The sequence below is a fragment of the Callithrix jacchus genome, chromosome 14 (genome assembly GCF_049354715.1).
Source record: "Callithrix jacchus isolate 240 chromosome 14, calJac240_pri, whole genome shotgun sequence".
In the NCBI taxonomy this organism is placed as follows: Eukaryota; Metazoa; Chordata; class Mammalia; order Primates; family Cebidae; genus Callithrix; species Callithrix jacchus.
The window spans coordinates 51,269,959-51,293,891 of record NC_133515.1 but is presented as its reverse complement, the minus strand read 5'-3'; the positions used below and the strand labels follow the sequence as shown (position 1 = coordinate 51,293,891).

The following is a 23,933-nucleotide window of genomic DNA, read 5'->3' as shown; positions in this document are numbered from 1 at the left end:
TTGCTACCTCAATTTCAAACCTCGTCATTGGTCTTGTTATTCAACTTCTTCCTGGTTTAGTCTTGGGAGGGTATAAGTGTCTAGGAATTTATTTATTTCTTCTAGATTTACTGGTTTATGTGTATACAGGTGTTTGTAGTGGTCTCGAACTCCTGACCTCATGATTTGCTTGCTTCGGCCTCCCAAAGTGCTGGGATTGCAGGCGTGAGCCCCTGCACCTGGCCAACTGTTACTGATTTCTAATTGTTGTCCTTGTTCTTTATACCTATTTTTGTCTTCCACTCTTCTACGTTTTGTGGTTTTGAGTTTTGTTTTGTTTTTCTTTTTTTTTGAGACAAGGTCTGGCTGTCTCACCCAGGTTGGAATGCAGTGGCACAATCAAATTCACTGCAGCCTCAACATCTTAGGCTCAAGATATCCTCCCACCTCAGCCTCCTTCGTAGCTACAACCAGAGGCATACACAACCACACCTTGCTGATTTTTTCACAGAAGGGTATCTCTGTATATTGTCTAACTGATCTTGAACTCCTAGGTTCCCAGGCTGTAGTGCAATGGTGCAATCTCGGCTCACCGCAACCTCCGCCTCCTGGGTTCAGGCAATTCTCCTGCCTCAGCCTCCTGAGTAGCTGGGACTACAAGCATGCGCCACCACGCCCAGCTAATTTTTGTATTTTTAGTAGAGATGGGGTTTCACCTTGTTGACCAGGTTGGTCTCGATCTCTTGACCTCGTGATCCACCCACCTTGGCCTCCCAAAGTGCTGGGATTACAGCCACTGCACCCAGCCTTTTTTTTTTTCTTTTTTAGTTTTTTCTTCATAGCCAGATGTGATTTCCTGGGTAAAAAGAAGTGCTATAAATAGCCTAGAGTAATGTGACGGTAAGATGTGGGGGAGGGAAGCGTTCTGTATTCCTGTGATTAGGTCTCAGTCTTATACTGAGCCTGTGCCTCTGTGTTGTGAACTTCACAAGTGTTTTTCAGTATTTTCTTCTCCCTTCTTATGTGGGGCAGGATGGCTATGGTGGGCTGGAGTTGAGTATTTCTCTTCTCCCTGGTCAGTTAGGCTCTGATAAAACCCCAGCTACTTAGGCTCTGGTTAAGCAGTTTCTCTGAGGGCAGACCTTGTTAAGAAGAGCAGAGTAATCATGTGTTTTAAAATGGTTTATCCTCCCCTCTCCCCCAGTTGGAAGCACAAGGGAATTTTCTGTAGTTACTGTGAGAAGCAGATCAAGCTCTTAGAAGTAAAACTCAGAAAAGCATGGCGGTCCCCTATGACCTGGTACCCCTGGAGTTTTTTTGTTTTTATAACTTTAATTTTTATTTAGATTCAAGGGGAACATGTGCAGGTTTGTTACATGGGTATATTGTGTGATGCCAAGGTATGGGGTATGGATCCTGTCACCTAGATATTGAGCATAGTACCCAATAGGTAGTTTTTCAGCCTACCACTCTGTTACTCTCCCAACTAGTAGTCCATAGTATCCATTGTTTCCATCTTTATGTCCATGTGTACTCAGTGTTTAGCTCCCACTTATAAGTGGTACATATAGTATTTTTTTGTTGTTCCCGTGTTAATTTGCTTAGGATTTTGGCCACCAGCTGTATCCATGATTTGTATATACCTAGCCTCTAGAAAATACCTCCAAAACAATTTTTTTTTTAAGAGACAGGCTCTTTCTCTGTCATCCAGGCTGGAGTGAAATGGTATAATCGTAACTCAGTGCAGCCTTGAATTCTTGGGCCCAAGTAATCCTCTTAGACATTCCTCAGTTATGTTTCACCTTTTTTTTTTTTAAACCCCAGCCAGCACAGAAACCATGGAGGTTTCTGCTTTTCTACTTGGTAATTCTCTGTATTGCCTGTCTGTCTCTCCAGTTATGGGGTCAGCAGTGTTCCCTTACCTCACTTTTCTTATGAATCTAAGAATAGTTATTGATTTTTCAGTTTGTTCACTTTTTTACTTGTTAGGACAGAGTGGTAACTTCAAAGCTCCTTACATGTGGAACTGGAAACCAGAAGTGTGGAACTGGAAACCAGAAGTCCCATTGCTTATATTAAGTTGATGTAAACGTAATTACAGTCAAAAAGGCAAAAAACTGCAATTACTTTTGCACCACCTAATAATAAGAAAAAATAAAGTTTATAAGTTATGAAAGTAAAGGACAAAGCAAGAAAACATTAAATATATTAGCACCAAAAGTACCAGACAAAGGCAAATATTTTTTTCACTAAAGAGCTCTAGAAATTGCTTGTTGAGAAGAGGGACTAGATCCAAATAGGTGAACAAAGGACATGACCAGTTTTACAAAAGAGAAAATACAGATGGATAATAAATATGAAAATATATCCAGGCTTATGAGTTATCAAAGAAATGCAAAGTAAATTAATGAGACAGAAGTTTTCTTCTAGGCTGGATGCAGGCTCCCATTGGTAATTTATAATTTTCTGTGGTGAATTTTCTCATGTAATCAGAAAAAAAGTATAGCCTTAAAAAAAAGATGATCACCCTTACATAATCCCAGAAGATGAAACTGAGGTGTGGATGAGTCTAGAGAAAAGAAGACAAGTCCAGAGGCTTTAGCAGTCGTCTGCTCACAGATGATGAGGCTTGAATTTAGGGAGAAGTGACAGTGGAGATGGAAAGAAGAGTCCAGATTCTGGAGAGATTTAGCAGTGAGAGCCAGCTTGGTTTGAGATGCTTGGGATTAAGAGGCTTGATGGTTGGTGGTACAATTCACTAAGATGAGAAACTAAGAGGAGAAACAGCTTAAGTGGTGGAGATGAGTTCAGTTTGGGTATGTTGAGATTGTGATATGGGTAAATGAACAATGGACACTTGGGTGCTTGGATCTGGAGCTCAGGAATAGGTCTGTCTAGTCTTGAAGATTTAGGAGTCATTATCAGCACACACATTCAAGTCCAGGCCATGAAAGATGTAATCCTTGGGAACCAGGTCTTATTTAAACTAAAATTATTATATTTCTCTTAGAACATCTAGTGGAAACTAAGTTTAAAATCTGCTAGTTGAGTTTCTTGTTTAAGGTTGAACAACTGCATAAAATAGTATGACTAAACTTTTTGTTGCTTTCTTTAGTGTTAAGGGGAAGGGATTCATATAAACTGCCTTTAGCAACTTTGTAGTAAACTGGAAGTTAGGGCTGCTTTAATAACTTTTTTTTTTCAATTTGGACATTCTACAACCCATTTAGACCTTTGACCTAAACACTTTAAATTGTATTTTAATGTTTATCTGTAGTTTCCTTCTAAGAAGGTTAAGGACTTAATGACAAAAGTTAGATTTTATTCTAAAATCAGTATAATTTTGTAACGTTTATGAGTATATATCTGAACCAATTTTTAATGTTTATTCTTTCTCTTTTACATTTGTGCGACCAAACTCTCTTCCATCCGACCATCTGAGTTGGTTATTTTAGCTGATATGGTTTCTAATTAAGTCTTTTTGGTTGAGGGAGCTTCCTGTAGCATGTCTGCTTTAGCATTTAATTGCTCCATGGACTCCAAATTAAATTTTATAGTATTCCATTTTGGTCTGCTGATGAAGCAGAGATGTTTTCAGCATGGCGCAAGAAATGTGGTACTTGTGACAGCTTGGAGGACCAGCATCACAATTTTGAAAAGTAAGAACTATTTAACTTCTAGACTGACTTTTTATCATTTGACAGTAAAGTTTGAAGTGTTATCACAGAGTTAAATGAGAGAATGCCAGGCCCATAATAGGCTCTCATTAATTATTTATAGAGTAATGCAAAATCATTGGTCTTGATAGTATAGCCCTTCAACTTATTTTATTTCAGAAAGAGTGAATGAAGTCTTGAGAGTTTCTAGGTTGAAGTTGAATGAAAAATACCAGGAAACAAATTTTATAACCGTTAGGTACAGCATAAGTAAGGTGTTCTTGCATTGGGATGACAGGTTGGATTAAAAAATTTCTAAGATCTCATCTAATGATTTTGATTTTTGAGTCAGTAGAGAAAACGAATAGTTACACAAATGATTGAGTGTGTGAATTCTTTACATTTTGAAATAATTCAATAATCATGAGATCAAGATCAGATCTTATAAGAGCATAAGATCTGATCACTGAGACTTTTAAGTCCAGGGCTATGGTTTGAATGTGTCTCCCAAAGTTCTTGTGGTGTTAATGTAATCCCCAATGCAACAGTGTTGAGAGGTGAGACATTTAAGAGTTGATTAGATTGTGAGGACTCTACCCTCATGAATGGATTAATATCATTAATTCTTTGTTGTGAGAGTGGGTTTGTTATGAAAATGAGTTTAGCCCCCTCTTGCTCTTGCTGTCATGCTCAGTTTTGCTTTTCACAAGCTCTCTTGCCCTTCTACCTTTCACCTTGGGATGATGCACAAGAAACCCCTTACCAGATGCAGGCTCCTTGAGTTGGTCTTTTTAGCCTCTAGAACTGTAACCCAAATAAGTTTCTTTTCTTAATAAATTACCCAGTCTCTGATACTCTGTTACAGCAGCAAACAAATGGACTAAAACAGAAAATTGGTACTGGGAAATGAGATTGTTGCTATAATAAAAATACTTGAAAATGTGAATGGTTTTGGAACTTGGTGAAAGGTAGAGGCTGGAAGGATTTGGTGAAACAGGCCAGAAAATGCCTAGATTCCTATGAATAGAGCATTAAGGGTAGTTTTGTTGAGGGCTCAGAAGAATACAAGAGCTCTAGGGAAAGCCTTGCTCTTTTTAGAGGTTATTTCAGTTGTCATTAGGATGCTAGTAGAAATATGGACAGTAAAGGCTATTCTAAGGAAGTCTTAGAGGGAAATGAGGAAGAAAGTTTTGGGAACTGGAGTAAAGACCATCCTTATTATGAAGTTGCAAAGAATTTGGCTGAATTATGTCTGGATCCAAGGGCTTTATGGAAGGTAAAATTTAAGAGTAATGAACTAGGATATCTGGTGGAAGAAATATCTATGCCAAATATTCAAGGAAATGCATGGGTACTTTTAACTGCATGCAGTGAGATGTGAGTAGAGAGAAATTATTTAAAGACAGAATTTATAATTAAAAGGGAAACAGAACAGAAAAAAAAAATGGAAAATTCTTAGCCTGGCCATTTGAAGACTGAAAAGGCATCTTGAGGAGAGCAAACCAAGGGTTTAGCTAAACAACCACTTACTAAAGAGAGTAGTACATTTACTAAAGAGGTAGTACAACCACAGTTTGATATTCCAGGTTGCCTGTCCCATCACAGGCTCAGAGCTCTAAGAGGACAGAATGACTTCAGGGGATGGTCTTGGGGTACCCTCAACAGGCTCACAGCCCAGGGCCACCTCAGTACTCTGTTCCCTGAATTCTAGCTCACTGGTCCTTAGCTACCCCAACCATGGCTGTGGTTCAAGCAGGTCAAGGTACTGCTTGTGCTGCAGCTCTGGAGGACTCAATCAGTAGGCCTTGGTGGCATCCATTTGATGTTAAGTCTGCAGACCTGTAAGAATGCAAGAACTTTGGGGGCATGAATAGCTCTACCTAGATTTCAAAGGATGTCATGTATAGCCTGGGGGCCCAGGAATAAACTTGTTGCAGAGGTGAAGCCACCGAAGAGAGTCTTCACTAGGGCAATGTCTAGTGGAGCCATGGGAGCAAGGTTACAGCAGAGAGTTCCCACCAAGGCAATACTTACTGGAGTTGTGGGGGTTAAGCCACCTGAGATACACCAAAACTGTAGAGCTACCAGTGTGCAACTCCAATCTGGGAAAGCTGCCAGCATGAGACTCTAACCCATGAGAGCTGCTGAGTGGACTGTGTCCAACAAAGCCATAGGGACAGGGTCATCTGAGGCCTGTCCCTATGGCTTTGCTTGTGTGCCCCAGTGTGCCTAGGATGTGGGATGTGGAGTCAAAAGAGATCATTCTTCAGCTTTAGGGCTCAATGTTGTTTTCCTGGTGGATCTTAGACTTTCTTGGAACTAGTTACTCCTTTCTTCTTGCCTATTTCTTTCTTTTGGAATGGGAATATCTATCCTGTGCGTGTCCCACCATTGTATTTTGGAAGTGGATGACTTGTTTAATTTCACAGGTTCACAGCTGGAGAGGAATTTGCCTTATGGTGAATCATGCCTCAAGTCTCACCCCTGTCTGCTTTAGATGAGACTCTAGACTTTGGACTTTTGAATTACTGTTGGAACCAGTTAAGACTTTGGGGCTACTGGGATGAAATGAATGTATTTTCCATGTAAGAAAGATGTGAATTTGGGGGTTGTGGTGGAATGCTTTGGTTTGGATGTGTCCCCCAAAATTCATGTGTTGGAAAAGTAATCCCCCAATGTCACAGTGTTGACAGGTGAATAGGTCTTGAGTCCTCTGCCCTTATGAATGCATAAATTTCACCATCTTGAGAGCATGTTTCTTATTGGGAGAGTGGGTTTGTTACAAAAGCATGTTTGGCCCCCTGTTGCTTACTCTCTTGTCCTTTGGCCTTCTGCCATGGGATGACACAGCAAGAAGATCCTCATAAGATGCTGACTCCTTGACATTGGACTTCCTGCCCTCCACAACTGTGAGAAATCAATTTCTTTTCTTTGTCAATTACCCAGTCTCTGGTGTTCTGTTGTAGTAGCACAAAATGGATTAACACAGCCATCATTAATTTACTCACATGTTCTTAGAATGCCTGTCAGACTTCTGGTTGCCTATCACTTCATTTTGTGGTGCCCTGATTCAGTGGTACTCAGAACAGAACTTAAGAGTTCTGATGGACAAGGACATGAACAGAATCAGGCAGTAGACTATGAGACTCTAGAAGGGTGTGGTACTGCAAGCAGTGATTTACGATCAGATACTTAGTATTGGGCTATGGTGATGTTAAGGCCTAGCATCTAAACAGACAAAACAACAAAGGCATGACATGTTGCATTGGTTCTTAGATCCACATCTAGAAAACTTCAATAAAATAAATTTGAAACAATACTAAATTGAAGACTTTAGGTCAAAATGAGAAAAGTGAACTTAGTTTTGATGGTTGTTTATAAAAATGCTCAGTTCTGTTCTTATCACATTTAAATGAAGAATTCTGCTTTTGGAAATGTGATGGGCTAGATAGCATGAATAATCCATATAGGAAAATAGGTAAAATATGAAAAAAGTCTTTTAAAATACATCCCTGAATGGCACTTATAGAAGCAATCCAAGACATCAAACAATAATAGTAATAACTGAAAGGGGAAATCCAGAAGATAAGAATTCATCATACATTTCCCACTGAAAGTTTCTACTGAACCTATGATTTACTGCTTTTACCTCTACATGGGAATGTAGAAAAAGTCTAACATCTCCCATTCCTCCAAGGTGGAAGGCCTAATAAGACCCCCTTGTTATATAAAGCTAAGACCCCAGAGTTGTACTATCACTGTAAGAAAGAGGAAGAAATAAATTCATTGCATAGAAACGAATGAGAAAATCTACCACTTCTATTCTTAGCATTAGTGGGTCAAGGCAATATCAGCCTTGAAAATTTATAACCAGGACCTAGCCCTCACATGGGTTTCATTTATGACTGTTGTTGATGTTGTGGTAAAATTATTAATTTCATTAAATTTCAACACTAGAATATTCGTTTTTTTTTAATATGCTCTATGACACAATGGAAAGTATGCATAAAGAAATTATGCTGCATTACAAAGGACAAAGTTATTCAAGAAACAGCCACTTGTGTGATTATTTAAGCTTTAAAGTAGCCACCTTTTTCCTGGAACACCACTTTTTACTTGATAAAACTAACTGTGGTTATTCACCCCGGGGTATTTGACAAATATTTTCTTGAAACTGAACAAAGTGAGCCTACACTTAAAGGTAAGCAACTGAAATTATATATCAATGATAAAACTTGAGCTTTCAATTGAAAATTAGAGTTATGAAACCTTATATCCACTACCTTGAGACTGATAGTTTCCCAGTGCTTGAAGATTTTTCTGATGGAATGGGAGAAGACATAAACGAGTGTGATATGTTGGCGGGTATTAAATACTGCAATGTGTCACTATATGCATAATGCAGAGAATTAATATTTTCAAATGACTACGATATTGCAAAGTCATCCCTGGACAAAAGATTCATTCCATATGCATGATAGAGCAATGCATTTTAATGTAACAGAGTTTAAGAAATTCATTACTAAGGTTCCAGGCTCGATATTACCATTAGCCTTTAAGAAACTACTGCTTGTTGAGTTTTGGTATGGTGTTAAATATGAAGACTTGAAATTGTCGAAAAGGATAATTAAAATACTCCCATATTTTCCAGCTACATGTCTATGTGAGACTTGATTTTTTTTCTTCATATACTTCAACCAAAATAATCTGTATCACACAGACTGAATATGGGACTAGAGCTGTCTGTTAAACCAGATATTAAAGAGACTTTAGAGATAGATAAAAGACATTGAAGAAATTTACAAAAATGTAAAATAGAGACACTCTTCTCATTAAATTATTTTGTATAGAAAGTATATTCTTCATAAAACATGTTAATATATGAACTTATTTTTAAATGAATGAACTATTTTCTAAATTTTTAACTTTTAATAGAGTAAATAAGATAGATATAACCCACATAAACAAAAGCTCTTTGGAGTTCTCAAATAAAGTATGTGAAAGGGTCTTAAGACAAAACACTTGAGAACTGTTAGTCTAAATCTCCAGGTAAAAGCCAGTGCTTATCAGACTGGATTAAAATTGGTTTTGGATATATGCTGCTTACAAGAGGCAGTCCTAAAATAAGAGGAGGTTAAATGTCAGAAGGAGAAAGAGAAGTTTGTAAAGAAGACTGTGGCTTCATTTAAGGGGTAATCTGTGTATGGTGTTGTCATGGATTTGGCTAGTTTTAGACTAGCCTCTGTTCTCTCCTAACTCTTCTAATTCTGTAATGTCTCTGGCATCTGATTTGCCTACACTGGTTTTGGAATAGGTGTCCAAGGTGTTACTGAAGCTGTTCACTGCCTTCACTCCATTTCCCCACCACATAAACCAAATGAAGGAATACCTATTTTGCCCCATTTCTCCACATAGCCAGGGTCCTATCTACCTGTTTGTGCCCTGTCTGGCTTGGATAAATCTGCCCAGCTGTACAGAAGGAAACAAACTGTACAGTTCTTGTTACCTCACATCTTTTTCTCCTGTTTAGGAGAGGTACTGTAAAGTAATGTGCAAAAAATCTTGAACAGCAGAAACTAATGATGTAAGGTACTTCAAAGTGTTAAAAGTCCTAGAATTACACTTAACAAGTGTAATATTCACTTAACAAGTATTTTTTGCGCAAAGGCTATATGTTATGGTTCTAGAGCTAGGATAAAGTGGTGAGCATGTAAATAAACAGTATTTGCATATTTGCTAGTATAAGCTAAAGAGAAAAAGTAAAGGGGAATATGAAATAGGTGTATTGGGAGTGTGGTTGAAATTTTAGGTAAGGTGGGCAGAGAAAGAAAGCCTCTCTGGGAAGGTGAATTTTAGTAAAAGACTTGAAGGAAGTGGGTGAGCTAGCCGTATAATATCTACGAGAAGAACATTCCTAGTAATGGAAATAGCAAGTCCAGAGGCCCTAAGGGAGACGCATACCTGATGCATTGGAGAAAGTAAGGTGGCCAGTATGTTGGGGCAGAAAAAAAGAAGAACAGTAGCATAGTAGATAAGATCAAAGAGGAAAGTCAGGAAGGTCTAGTGATATAAGGCCTATTGGTCCAGTAAGGGCTTTTTGGCTTTTACTCTGGGCAATTGAAGGCTTTTGAATAGAGGAATGAGATAAACTGGCTTTACAGGATCATTGTAGTTGCTATGTTGGGAATAATTGCAGGGCAAAGGCAGGAGCAGTAAGATTAGTTTGAAGGGTGTTGCATTAATCCAGTTGAGAGAAAAGATGGTATCAAGTAAATATACAGTGTGCTAAAAATTGTGTGATGTGTGTGTGTTCAGAGGGAGGGTGGTAAATTGAAAAAAGAGGTTTATTACTTGGAATTTTGCCCAGATTATGAGCAGCTCCTCAGCTCTTTCACTTATTTGTTCCTTGATTTGTGCACTTTAGTAAAATAGTCCATGACCTCGCATTTGAAAATTTCTACTCCTACTTTACTTATCACATAGAAAATATAATAATTTGGTGCTGTAAGTGACTTTACATAAAAATGCTCCTGTCATAAAAGTAGATGGCGGTGTGTACACAGCAGTTAAATATTAAGTACCCATGGCACATTTATGAAAAATGATCATGGATTAAGCCATAAAGCTTGTCTCAATACATTTCGAAGAACTGTTGTTATACAGACCATATTTTGTGACTCCATGCAATTAAGTAATTGTCAACTGCAAGAAAATAAGTAGAAAACTCCATATAGATGAAAAAAGTTTCTAAATATCTTATGAGTCAAAGAACTTATGATGAAAAATTAGAAAATAACTACAAAATAACAAAAATTCCTTGTGATAAAACATGTGAGCTCTAGTTGAAGCAGTACTTAGAGAAACATGTAGTCACATGCTGCATTACAAAGTTTAACTCATCAAGGGAACTACGTATACAAAATTCCTATTTCAGTGACTTCATAGCCATGGTAATATAGCATGATTCATTGTTCACCTGTTTCTGGTGATTCTGATATAAACAAACCTACTGTGTTATCAGTTGTGTAACCAGTCAAATGAGTGCAGGCATAACTCCTTTTGTTGCACTTTGCTTTATTGTGCTTTGTAGATAACTGCCTTATTAAAAGTTTGTGGCAACCCTTTGGAGCAAGTCTGTCAGTGACATTTTGTAACAGCATATGTTTACTTTATGTCTCTGTGGCAGAATTTTTTAGCAATAAAGTATTTTAATTAAGGTGTATACATTTTATTTTAGATATAATGCTGTTGCACACTAAGTAGACTACAGTATAGTAGTCTTTTTTATGTACTGGGAAACCAAAAAATTTATATGATTTGCTTTATTGCAATATACAGTTTATTGCAGTGGTCGGGAATTTTTCTGAGATATGCCTGTATAGTACATATTATGTATAGTATGTGATAATTGATGATAATAATAAACAACTATGTTACTGGTTTATGTATTTACTTTTCATTATTTTAGAGTATACTTGTGTGTGTGTGTGTGTGTGTGTGTGTGTATGTGTGTGTGTGAAATAGTCCCCCCCCATATATATGAAATATTAACTGTAAAACAGCCCCAGGTAGGTCCTTCTCCAGGCAGCCCACATCCCCCCACCTGGTTTAGGCCCACAACATAGCCACCCTACACCAGGCTGATCACTCTGATTGGCAGCAGTTTCATTGTTATCATAGGAGAAGAAAACTCCATTGGTGTTATTGGTCCTGAAGACCTTTCAGTGGTACAAAATGTAGGATAGAAGAGAGTGATATTGATGATCCTGACCCTTGTAGGCCTAAGCTAATGTGTGTGTTTGTGTCTTATTTCTTAACAAAAAAGTTTAAATAGTAAAAAAAAATTTCTAATAATAAAAAGCTGTAGAATAACAATATAAACAAAGAAGCTACTTTGTACAGCTGTATAATCTGTCCGTTTTATTACAAGAGTCAAAAAGCTAAAAAGTTTAAGTTTTTAAGTGAAAAAATTAGCTAAGATTAATTTATTATTGAAGAATTAAAAAAAATAAATTTAGGGTAACCTAAATTTACAGTGTTTGTAAAGTCTATAGTAGTGTACAGTAGTGTCCTAGGCATTCACGTTCACTCACTACTCACACACTGACTTACCCAGAGCAACTTCCAGCCTGAAAGCTCCATTCATGTTGGTGTCCTATACAGGTGTACCATTTAAAAAGCTTTTTAAATTTTTACTGCAACTTTTCCATGTTTAAATATGTTTAGATGTACAAAACTTACCATTGTGTTAGAATTACCTACAGTATTCAGTACAGTAACATGCTGTACAGGTTTGTAGCCTCAGAGAAATAGGCTATACCAAATAGCCTGAGTGTGTAGTAGGGCGTACCATCCAGAGTTGTGAAAGTGCACTCTTTGATATTCACACAATGATGCATTTCTCAGAATGTATCCCTGTCATTAAAGGTTGCATGACTCTATATAGCCTTAACTGCTTATATCAGCAAAGAACTCCTCAAAATTCAGGAGTTAGAACAGAATATACCCAAGGAAAGTATGAGGAAAGAAATTATAATGATGGCAGAAACTACTGAAATAGGAAACATTCACTAGAAAGAATCACAAAATCACAAGTTGTTGATTTGGAAAGCCTAATGAAATCATCAATTTATAGCAAGACTCATTTGGGAACAAAAGAGAGAAGGTGCAAATAAATAGTATTGGGAATGAAAAATGTACAAGATCATACATTTTGCAGCGATCAACGTAATAAAAAGATATCTTAAATCATTTTATATTAGTAAATTTGAAATCTTAAATGAGATGGAGAAATTCCTGGGTGGGGAGAAAATATTTAAACTCACTCGGGGAGTCTTCAGGTCTTTCAGAGAATAGGAAAGGAAACCCCAGCTTATTTTATGAGGCTCATGTAACCAAGGAGTGTACAAGAAAGGAAAACGATAGGCCTATCTCCTCCATGAATGCACAGAAATCCCATGCAAAACGTTAGGCATCCAAAGCTCGATATATATTTTAATGTAAAGAAGTACATCACGACCTGGCTGGCTATCTCCAAGGAATGTGGGGTTGCTTTAATTTTGGAAAAAAATCTATTAATTTACCACATTAAGTGATTAAAGTTTAACAAAACATCTTAAGAAAAATGGGAAACTCTTAGAAAGTGCAAACGAATGGTGCCTTTTTGGAATACAATTTGGTATTTTCTGGTAAAGGTAAGCATGTACAATCCTATGACCTGGCTATTCCCATCCTAGAAATATGTCCCAGATAAATTATTGTATGTGTACCAGGATATAAGTGTAAAAATATTTATAACAGCTTTGTTAATAATTCCAAATAAACCTGCAGCCAGACACAGTGGCACACGCCTGTAATTCTAACACTTTGGGAGGCCAAGGCAAGCAGATCACCTGAGGTCAGGAGTTCAAGACCAGCCTGGCCAACATGGTGGAACCCCGTCTCTACTAAAAATACAAAAATTAACCAGGCATGGTGGTGCACATCTGTAATCCCAGCTCAGGAGACAGAGGCAGGAGAATTGCTTGAACCCAGGAGGTGGAAGTGGAAGTCACAATGACCTGAGATTGTGCCACTGTACTCCATCCTGGGTGATAGACCAAGACTCCATTTCAAATCAAAAAAAAAACAAACCTGTGACAACCCATATGACCATCAACAATAAAATGGATAGGTAAATTGTAGAAATTCATGTAATTGAATATTAGGAGCAAGGAAATTTAATGAATCACAGCTGTACATGTCAGCGTATATGAATATTAAGAACTTGATGTGGAGGCTGTGTGTGGTGGCTCATGCCTGTTGTAATCCCAGCACTCTGGGAGGCCAAGGTGGCCAGATCACCTGAGGTCAGGAGTTTGAGATCAGCCTGGCCAACATGGTGAAACCCCATCTGTACTAAAAATACAAAAGTTAGCAGGGTGTGGTGGCAGGTGTCTGCAATCCTAGCTACTCGGGAGGCTGAGGCAGGGGGATTGCTTGAACCCAGGAGACAGATGTTGCAGTGAGCCAAGATCATGCCACTGCCCTCCAGCTTGAGACAAGAGCAAAACTCTGTCTTCAAACAAACAAAAAAAGAATGCGATGTTGAATATAAGAAACAAATCACAAAAATTTTTATTTTATTTCCTTATATAAAATTTAAAAACTCACAAAACTGTACAATGTAAGTCTTTTCACTTTTTAATTGTGGTCAATATATATAACAAAATTTCAAACATCTTTGAGTGTATAATTCAGTGGCATTGGACCATCACCACTGTTCATTTCCAGAACTTTTTTATCATCCCAAGTAGAAACTGTACCTGTTAAACAAAAACTCCCCATTCAATCCTTTCCCCAGCACCTGGTAACCTCTATTCTACTTTTCATTTGCCTATTCCTCATATAAGTAGAATCATACAATGTTTGTCCTTTTGTGTTTGGTTTTCTACACTTAATGTCATCAAGGCTCATCTATATTGTTGCATGTGCCAGAATATCCTTTGTAAGGCTGAATAGTATTCCATTGTGTGTATATGGATAAACTAAATGTGGATAAACCACATTTAATTTACCCATTTATCAGCATGATATTTTCAAAAAGTGAAGGGAAGGAGTAATAAAAAATTTAGAATACTATTTACTTCTGGAGGAAGGAATGGAAAGGATACAATTTGGGAAGGGACACGAGGCTTTTAAGGTACTGGTAATGTTCTGTTTCTTAAGCTGGGTGATGAGTACAGGATATTCATTTTATTATTAATTTTTATGTTTTATGCTTTATTATGTATATTTTATAATTTTAAAATTCAGATGTTAATGCTACTAGTTTAATTTTTAGTGTCTTGTAAGAGACTTGATAAAGGATTTGTATATGACAGAATCTTTTAGAACAGTCTATGTAATAAAGCCTTGAAAAATTGTAAAAATCGAAGTAACTTTCTGTACCCTTACCCCTAGTCCTGTTGCATGTGAGAAGGGATTACATTGCGATTATGTGGTTTATTTTATACAATATTGTAATAAAGTCAGCCAAATATTTTAATAGGAGAGGCATTACATTAATTTTACTAATTGTAGGGTTCATAATAAATGAAATAGCATACAATGAACTATTATTCTGTAAGGAAACTAACTTAAATAATTTGGACAAGAAATGTCCTCTCCATCGTCTTAGAATATGAATTAAAGCCAGATGTAGCAGCTCATGCCTGTTATCCTAGCACTTTGGGAGGCTGAGGTGGGAGGATCACTTGAACTCAGGAGTTCAAGACTAGCCTGAGCAACATAGTGAGACCCCATTTCTACAAAAATAAAAAGTGAACTAGATGTGGGTAGTCCCAGCTGCTTGGGAGGCTGAGGCAGGAGGATTGCTTGAGCCCCATAGGCTGCAGTGAGCTGTGATGGCACCACTGCACTCTATCCTGGGGGTGACCCAGTGAGACCCTGTCTCAAAAAACAACAGCAACAACATCAAAAGAGTATGAACTAGTAGTTATGCCATTGAACTACATTGCTTGCTACCATTATGTTTTATACTGTGTTCTTAGTTTTTGGGAGGAAAAAGTAATGAGATTATCTAAATGCTTTTTTAAGTATAATTTTTTATTTTTAATTTGTGTGGATACATAGTGTATATATTTATGGGGTACATGAGATGTTTTGATCCAGGCATGCAATGTATAATAATCACATCATGTAAAATGGGGTTTCTATCCCCTCAAGCATTTATCCTTTGTGTTACAAACAATCCAATTATATTCTTTTACTTAGTTTTTAAATGTACAATTAAAGTATTATTGACTATAGTTGCCCTGTTATGCTATCAAATACTAGGTCTTAATCGTTTATTCTAACTAAAAGCTCTTTTTTTACGATGTTTAAAAATATTTATAAAGAATTCCTGAGTCTCAGAATATGTTTATTCCTTTTTTTAATCAGTTCATTTCTTATTATAAAAATTGCAAGATCTTTACCTCTTTATGCTTATGTACAGAGAAAATATTTATTCACCTGTTGCTTGCATTGTTACTACATGAATAGCAATGAGAGTTCATTGAGGTGGAGAACTCATTTTAGGTTTGGCTTGAACATACTGGGTGTCCATGCATGAATTTTAATTATGTAGCTACACTACTTTAAAGTAAACAGTTTGCATTGAATTATGCAGTTATCTATTTTTTCTCCTTTCAAGATTGTTGACCCTGGATGGACTATTTATTAGTGTAATGAACCAGGTTAAATGGTCCATAAAATTAGTAAACATTATTTATTGAATACTGACTATATGATAAATACTCTACTAGTTATTTTCATGTGTTATTGCAAGAATTTCTCTAGGACATATTTATAGGGTGAGAATTGCTGAGTTCTTAAGATTTGCATGTGTTCAACTTTATGAGATTTCAGATTGTTTTTCAAAGTGGCTGTATCAGTTGAAACTCTCTCCAGCAGTGTAAGAGAGTTTGCATTGTTTCACATTCTTACCAACTTTAAAAAATATTTGCCAATCTGAGAGTGTGAAACTGAGGCTTAGATACATGAAGAAATCTGCCAAAGATTAACCAACGAATGAATACTGGTGCCATATTTGAATCCAGGTTTGTCTGATTCCAACTACAATAGACTGTATTTCAAAGAAATGGAAATATATAGGCTAAGTCTTTTTATAACAATGGAAATAGTTATGAAAAATGAGTTACATTTTTTAAATTAAAATAATTTTGTGTAAGAACTTCCTTAGGGGAAGTATTTCTGAAAATGTGATTTTAGATTAACTGGATCAGAAATGCCTGGTGGTATTGGTGTGTAGTATGGAAGGGGGATATCACTTTTTAGTAATCAGATTCCTAGGTCCATTTTTAGGTCTACTAATTTAGGATCTCTAGGGCTGGGATCTAGGGATTAACATTTTTAATAATGTTTCTTAGTTTTGTCTTTGGTTTTTAATCAACATTAAAGTTTAAGAACCTTTGCTTTAGGGATTTTAAACAAATTTTCAAAATACTGCCAGATGCACATATAAACTGATGTATAAACATAGGCCCAGAGACAGATATTCAGACACATACTCAACTTTCACTTTTTTAATGACTCCTGTCTCTAAACTTTCATTTTGTACTAGTTTCTCTTACTCTTTTTTTCTCTCATTCTTATTCTTTTGTCCAACCCACATGTGATCTGAAGTAGCATTAGGACCCTGGCAGCAGTAATAGTAATTTTCTCTAAACTCTCTCTCCCTGGCTGATCCCTAGTCCCTTTAAGAAGGACTAGGCTGGGCACGGTGGCTCTTGCCTATAATCCCAGCACTATGGGAGGCCCAGGTGCGTGGATCACAAGGTCAAGAGATCGAGACCATCCTGGTCAACATGGTAAAACCCCGTCTCTACTAAAAATACAAAAATTAGCTGGGCATGGTGGTGCGCACCTGTAGTCCCAGCTACTTGGGAGGCTAAGGCAGGAGAATTGCTTGAACCCAGGAGGCAGAGGTTGCGATGAGCAGAGATGGTGCCATTGCACTCCAGCCTGGGTAACAAGAGTGAAACTCTGTCTCAAAAAAAAAAGAAGGACTATAGGAGGCAAAAGACATGCTCATTTGAGTGCAGTCAATTATTTCATTCCTCTTATGTAACTGATTATAGCAATGTTATTCATCTTGGGTGGGTACAGATTTAGACTTGGTGGTTATAAAGAAAATGAAGATTTGTGGAGTCGGGTTGGAGCTATGAAAGATCCCCATATTTTCACTCATTACTATTCTTAAAATGTATTTTCTGAAACAGCTAATTTTAAGGAGAAAACAATGTCTGAGCTAGGTGGAGAATTACTAGGAACACCATTCAAATTCCTTTTCCCAATTATGAGCCATTATATCAAGGGCATAGTATATTAAGGACACAGACTCTAGTGAGGTCCTGTGTTAATTAATATTGGGAATGGATATCATAGACTCAAAAGAGCTGTATTCTACTCATCTGCCAAGACCTCAGAAAGCACTCTTTTCATTGTTCCTAAGCAAATAATTGCTTAATTAAATAGTACAGCTAATTGTATTTAGAATTTAGTAGCTTTTATTACCTATTGTTTCGAAGACACTGATTTACCAGATGCCTAAAAAACATTTTTTTTGCCATGAACCTGAGTTCAGAGGAAAAATTTTTCTACATACTTTTTATTCTAAAAAATGAAATTAGCAGAACATGATAAAAAAATCTAGACTTTTACAGAACCATTCTTTAAGTTTTCAAAATTATGCTCATTTCTAAGTTATCTTAATTTGTATAGATTATTTGGTTATAAAATTAAATAATTATATTAAGGAGTCAATGTCATACTTTGTGAAACAGATTTGTTTAACAAAAACTGAAAATATGTGACAGTTAATATGGCATGCTTTCAAAACAGAGGCTTTAAATCCTACATTATATATAGAAATTGTTAGTTATTCTAAAGGCACAATAAGAGATTATTGTTCATATCAGTGTAATAAATTGATACTCTCTGATCGTACTTTTTCATTTTGCTCATTGTCAGAACCTTGGACCTTAATCTTATTCTTTGATTGACAGTAGCAACCAGGGAAAGAACACTTGTATTGTTTGGTATAGTCATATCTGTTCAACTTGATTCAGTTGAGAGTATTTGCATATTCTTAAGTATTTCTTCTGAGAGGACTTAAATCCTTCTCAAGTGCTTGATGCATTTTTGAAATTCATTCATCAGGTATCTGCATGCACTAATAGTTCTATATATTATTGCTGTGCATAATCTGACAGATAAGACCACATTTTAAAACAAGGTATTCTTTAGGGATGCTACATTACATTTTTACTCATTCTGTTGGGTAGAAATGTCAGTTTTTTTTAAAAGTCTGTTTTAATGTTTTGATTAAATTACTATATCTTTATTTTAGGCAAATTTTTCAAACATAGGAGAAATAAAGATTTTAAAATAATATTTCAAAGGTATTAATGGTAGTTTTTCTTGCCTTGGTTTGAAAATTGAATAATTTTATGGAAAATAATTGTAGAACTTGAATGGATTTCTGTTTAGCCTCCTTATTTTATAGAGAAAGTTATAGAGACTCAAGTTTTCTGACTTGCTCAAGGTCACATAGCTTGAAAATTAAGATTTAAATTTTGGTCTTAACTCCCATCTTGAAAATTAAGATTTAAATTTTGGTCTTAACTCCCATATTAGTAAACTGTAAGAAATAATGATATGTGATTTCTGATTTGTTATTTACACATAATCCTACATCTAAAATTTTCCCTTTGCCGTAGAACCCACAGTCAGAGATTATATCTTATTCATCATATCTCTCCAGAATTTACATGGTGTCTTGTACAAAGTTAATATACAACCATTATTTTGCTGTCCTGTTTTCATTGTTCTCCTAGGCTATTATTCTGTAAAGGATAATTAAGAAACACAATAACGTAGTAATGGAATTTAAGTACTTTTGATAGCAAATAGGTTTCATTTTGTGTTCTATTTCTGATGAATTGGCAATAGCAATGTTGAGAAGAATTCTGAGATTTGCTGGAGTCAGTCAGTGGTGTCTTCATGGGCATAGGATCAGAAAGCCAACTGTTTCTTTTATGATATGTGTGCTTTTATGGGAGAGAGAACTATGGACTGATACAATAAAAAAAAAAAAAGCCCGGGGAAGAAATAAGACTGAAATAACAGGATACATAGAATTCAGATATTATAGCCAAAATAAAAAGAGGTAGAATGCCACCAAGGCTGGAAGTTCTATAAATAATTGTAGGCGTTTAAAAAGGAGAAATATTATTAGGTTACATCGAACATAATCAAAGCAAGGAAAACAATTGTTGAGTATTTCTCTTCTCATAGTAACCCTGGAGACTTTCTGTCTAGTTTTCATTCCTTGCTTCTCCTTTTCTGGTGTTTCGGGTTGTTCTAATCTTCTCTTGTTTCTGCCTGGGTTACCTCTTTCCAATTGCATATCTGCCTTACTTATAAATAGAAAAGCTATGATAGAACTTCATTGTAATTTTATTTAATTATTGCGTGATAGGAATTTAATAGGAAAAGGAAGTTTTCAATTGTTATTTGATATATTATTAAAATCATACTTTAAAATATTTGGCTATAAATAACTCAAAATTACATAGTCTTTTTTTCCTTTAATCTTCCAGGAATCCCCTTCTGGTCGAAGGAAAGCTCTTGCTACAAGCAGCATCAATATGAAACAGTATGCAAGCCCTATGCCAACTCAGACTGATGTGAAGTTAAAATTCAAGCCATTATCTAAAAAAGTTGTATCTGCTACTCTTCAGTTTTCATTATCTTGCATTTTCCTTAGGGAAGGAAAAGCCACGTAAGTTTCTTTTGTCAAATAAGCTGCCACATGTCGTGTTTCAATACAGCACAGCTTTTGACTCTGTAGACTGGCAACAGTTGAACATCTTACAGCATACCAATCATTTTTGCCATTCTTTGTTTCAGAGGCTGAATTAAGGGAACTCCTTGTTATTTATGCATAGTCTCTTTTGACTCCAGAGAATGTACAATAATATAAAAGTGATCACAGCTGTTTTCAAAATTTAAATTGTATATATTAGGATATTATAAGTATTTGTTTTATATTTCAGTGTCTTTAGTGTAGTAGTCTGTACTCTGAAGTACACACAGTTCAATGTGTAGAACTAGTCAGTGCAATTGAGACATGAGAGGAACCCAAAGCGAAAAGTTTAAGATAAAAGGGATAAAATAGTTAAGGGAACTTTTGCCAAATCATATTCCTTGGCTCGACCTTCCAAAAATTATGTAGGAAGGTATAGTTAGATAAGCAGTTTATTATAATCATTCTTCTTTAAGAAGTGATTTTTGAAATCACTTCTTAAGCACTGAGTATGCATTGCACAGAGATTTCTAGATTCAGTTCTAGTCTCTTAAAAGAGTAAAATTCTAACTAGACAAAATCAATTGAACATACCTACAGAAGGAGGAGAAAGGTGTACACCATCACACCCAGCTAATTTTTTAATATTTTTGGTAGAGACAGGGTTTCACCATGTTGGCCAGGCTGATCTCGAACTCTTGACCTCAAGTGATCCGCCCCCATCAGCCTCCCAAAGTGCTGGGATTACAGGAGTGAGCCACTATGTAAGTTATTGCATACAATCAAGTCAGGAGTAGGTGAATGTTATGGGTGTTATGAAGGGTTAATACCTAAGTGGAGTGGAAGGTGAATAGACAGGAGAAATGGAAATCCTATACCCAGACTTAAAAGGTGAGGGGAAAGAGACAGCTGTGAACATTTCAATCTAATCTGAATCACAGTTCTGAATGTATTTGACCTAATGGAAAGTGGTTACTATAATTGGCCATGTCTACTTGACTGATTAGACTGGATTCTGTGCATCAGTCAAAATGAGATGTTTGACACTCATCTACATGGCTCAACACATGACTTGATAGATAACAGTAAGCCTCCTCTCTGGAAAGTTGGATTCTAAGCCAGTGTGGTAGGGACAGTGCAGAATTGGAAACATCTTAGTCTTTCATCTCAGGATCTTAAATTATAGGCCTAAATACTGAGTAATTAAAAATAAAGCTCTTACCCTGAATGAAGTTTAAGCAAAAAGAAAAGGAAAGGAAACAGGAAGAAGACAAAAAAATTCAGAGAAGATCCTTTGAGGGTGGACTTCCTTCCACGGGGCAGAAGCTGTAAGTGAACCAGCACCATTCACAGGAATCTGGGTGAGAGGAAATTCAGCCAAACCAAATGTCTCAATTTGAATGGAAAAGGAATTCTTTCTGAAATCCTAAATTCCCTCTCTACCTCCTCCTTCTTTTCTTTGTTACCTTTCCCAAGGAAAAATGTTCAGGGTTAAAATATGAGGAAATTAAAGTGGTATGAAATTAAGCAAGTTAACAATGTTTGTTTGGTTTGGTTTGGTTTGAGACGGAGTCTCTCTCTGTCACCCAGGCTAGAAAACAGTGGCACGATCTTGGCTCACTGCAACCTCCACCTCCTGGGTTCAAGTGATTCTCCTGCCTTAGCCTCCCTAGTAGCTGGGATTGCAAGTGTATATCACCACACCCAGCTAGTTTTTTATATTTTTTGTAGAGACAGGGTTTCACCATGTTGGCCAGGCTGGTCTTGAACTCTTGACCTCAAGTGATCCACCTGTCTCAGCCTCCCAAAGTGCTGGAATTACAGGCGTGAGCCACTGCACCCAGGCAGCAAGTTAATATTTTAAGAATGACATTTTGAAATTGTCTCCTGTTGATAAGTGAGCAATTTGTAAGACATTCACGTAAGATAATACAACTTTTTTTGCTCATGCAAACTTTGTGTCACTGAATTTATTTTTAAAAGGGAAAATGATTTTGTTAACTCTAAGGCTTATGTGAGATAAGATACGAAAATCAGTTTAGTCTGTAAAGCTGTACTATATGTAGAAGATAATGCCATATTAAACATTACTTTACAAAGAAATAGTATCTTAATTTGGCTTTCTGAATTTGGGGGAAGTATAGCAAAGTAAAAATTAATTTGTAAATAGTATATATATATTTCATTCACTGTAGTTTATTTGAAATTTAAGGTGAAAATAATACGTGAAGAAAATATAAATGATTTGACTTTTATAGAACTTAATGTAAACTTTATAAATTTGTGCTTAAAATACTTAAAACATTTTTTAAAGTTTATATATACCAAATACATAGTATTTAACTTACAATCAGCCAAGGTAATTTTTTTATCTTGTAACTCTTAAAAAGAGTTTGTTTTTAAAGTGCTTTTCCTACTATAATAGTTTCTTAACTTTTGGGAGGTTACGTGCCCCACATTTAAACAAGATTTAAATATGATTTACAGGGGTTTACCACTTTGTTTCCTTCCTACTCACAAATTCAAAAGCCTACATGGACTTCAGATTTAAAATCTTGTTCTAATTCCTTTGGGAAGTTTGAATATTTTAAACTCTAGATCTTATCTGATTTGAAAACTGTCTTACTGTTTTTTGAAACAAGTTTTTGTTTCCAGACTTAATTCTCAGGAAACCATTCTTTAATTCCATGAAGAAAATTTTAGGCCAGGCACAGTGGCTCACACCTGTAATACCAACACTTTGGGAGCCTGAGGTGGGAGAATCACTTGAGCCCAGGAATTTGAGACCAGCCTTAACAAAATGGCAAGACCCCATCTCTACAAAAAAATTGTAAAAGTTAGTTGGGCATGGTGCTGTATGCCTGGGGTTCCAGCTACACAGGAGGCTGAGGCAGGATGATTGCTTGAGCTCAGGAGGTCGAGGTTGCAAGTGTCTTTTTCATGTAATAATTTATTTTTTTCTGGGTAAATACCCTGTAATGGGATTCCTGGATTGAACGGTAGTTCTACTTTTAATTCTTTAAGTAATCTCCATACTGTTTTTCATAGTGGTTGTACCAGTTTACATTCTCACCGATAGTGTAAAAATGTTATCTTTTCATCACATCCATGTCAACATCTATTATTTTTTAATTTTTAAATTATGGCCACTCTTGCAGGAGTAAGGTGGTATCTCCTTGTGGTTTTGTTTTGCGTTGAGCATTTTTTTCATATTTGTTGGTCATCTTCTTTTGAGAATTGTCTATTCATGTCCTTAGCCTATGTTTTTGATGGGATTATTTCATCTTTTCTTGCTGATTTGTTTGACTTCCTTGTAGATTTTGGATGTTAGTCCTTTGTTGGATGCATAGTTTGTTAATATTTTCTCCCACTTCGTGAGTTGTCTGTTTACTCTGCTGATTATTTCTTTTGCTGTGCAGAAGCTGTTTAGTTTGAAGGTCCCATGTATTTGTTTCTGTTGCATTTGCTTTTGGGTTCTTGGTCATGAACTCTTTGCTTAAGCCAATGTCTCGAAGAGTTTTTCCAATGTTATCTTCTAGAATTTTTATGGTTTCAGGTTTAGATTTAAGTCTTTGATCTACCCAGTTTATTTTGAATCTTATTAGCTCTTTACTAATTAATCATGCCATTTAAAAATTAATAAATATGAGTATTTAGATTTTTTGTTATTTTTGTACAACTGATAAGACTTAGTGACTGACATACCTTATAGAAAGAAGGATTTTTTTTAAGAAACTCATTTTCAAACAATGTCGTTTAACACAGTGTGTTATATTTTGAATCATTTATGTAGAGATGAAGACATGCAAAGTTTGGCTAGTTTGATGAGTATGAAGCAGGCTGACATTGGCAATTTAGATGACTTTGAAGAAGATAATGAAGATGATGATGAGAACAGAGTGAACCAAGAAGAAAAGGCAGCTAAAATTACAGGTTGGTTTTATTAG

The 23,933-nt window shown here is 36.1% G+C and overlaps 1 protein-coding gene across 50 annotated transcripts in view; it reads left to right on the top strand.

Moving 5' to 3' along the window:
- The window catches only part of EHBP1 (EH domain binding protein 1), a 388,496-nt gene that overhangs the window by 168,135 nt on the left and 196,428 nt on the right, over positions 1 to 23,933 (top strand). For all 50 annotated transcript variants that reach the window (XM_035272471.3, XM_054244907.2, XM_054244906.2 and 47 more), the window contains 2 exons: positions 19,781 to 19,962; positions 23,780 to 23,919. In XM_035272471.3, the coding sequence (XP_035128362.1) occupies positions 19,781 to 19,962; positions 23,780 to 23,919 (322 nt within the window). The remainder of the gene's footprint in view (positions 1 to 19,780; positions 19,963 to 23,779; positions 23,920 to 23,933) is intronic.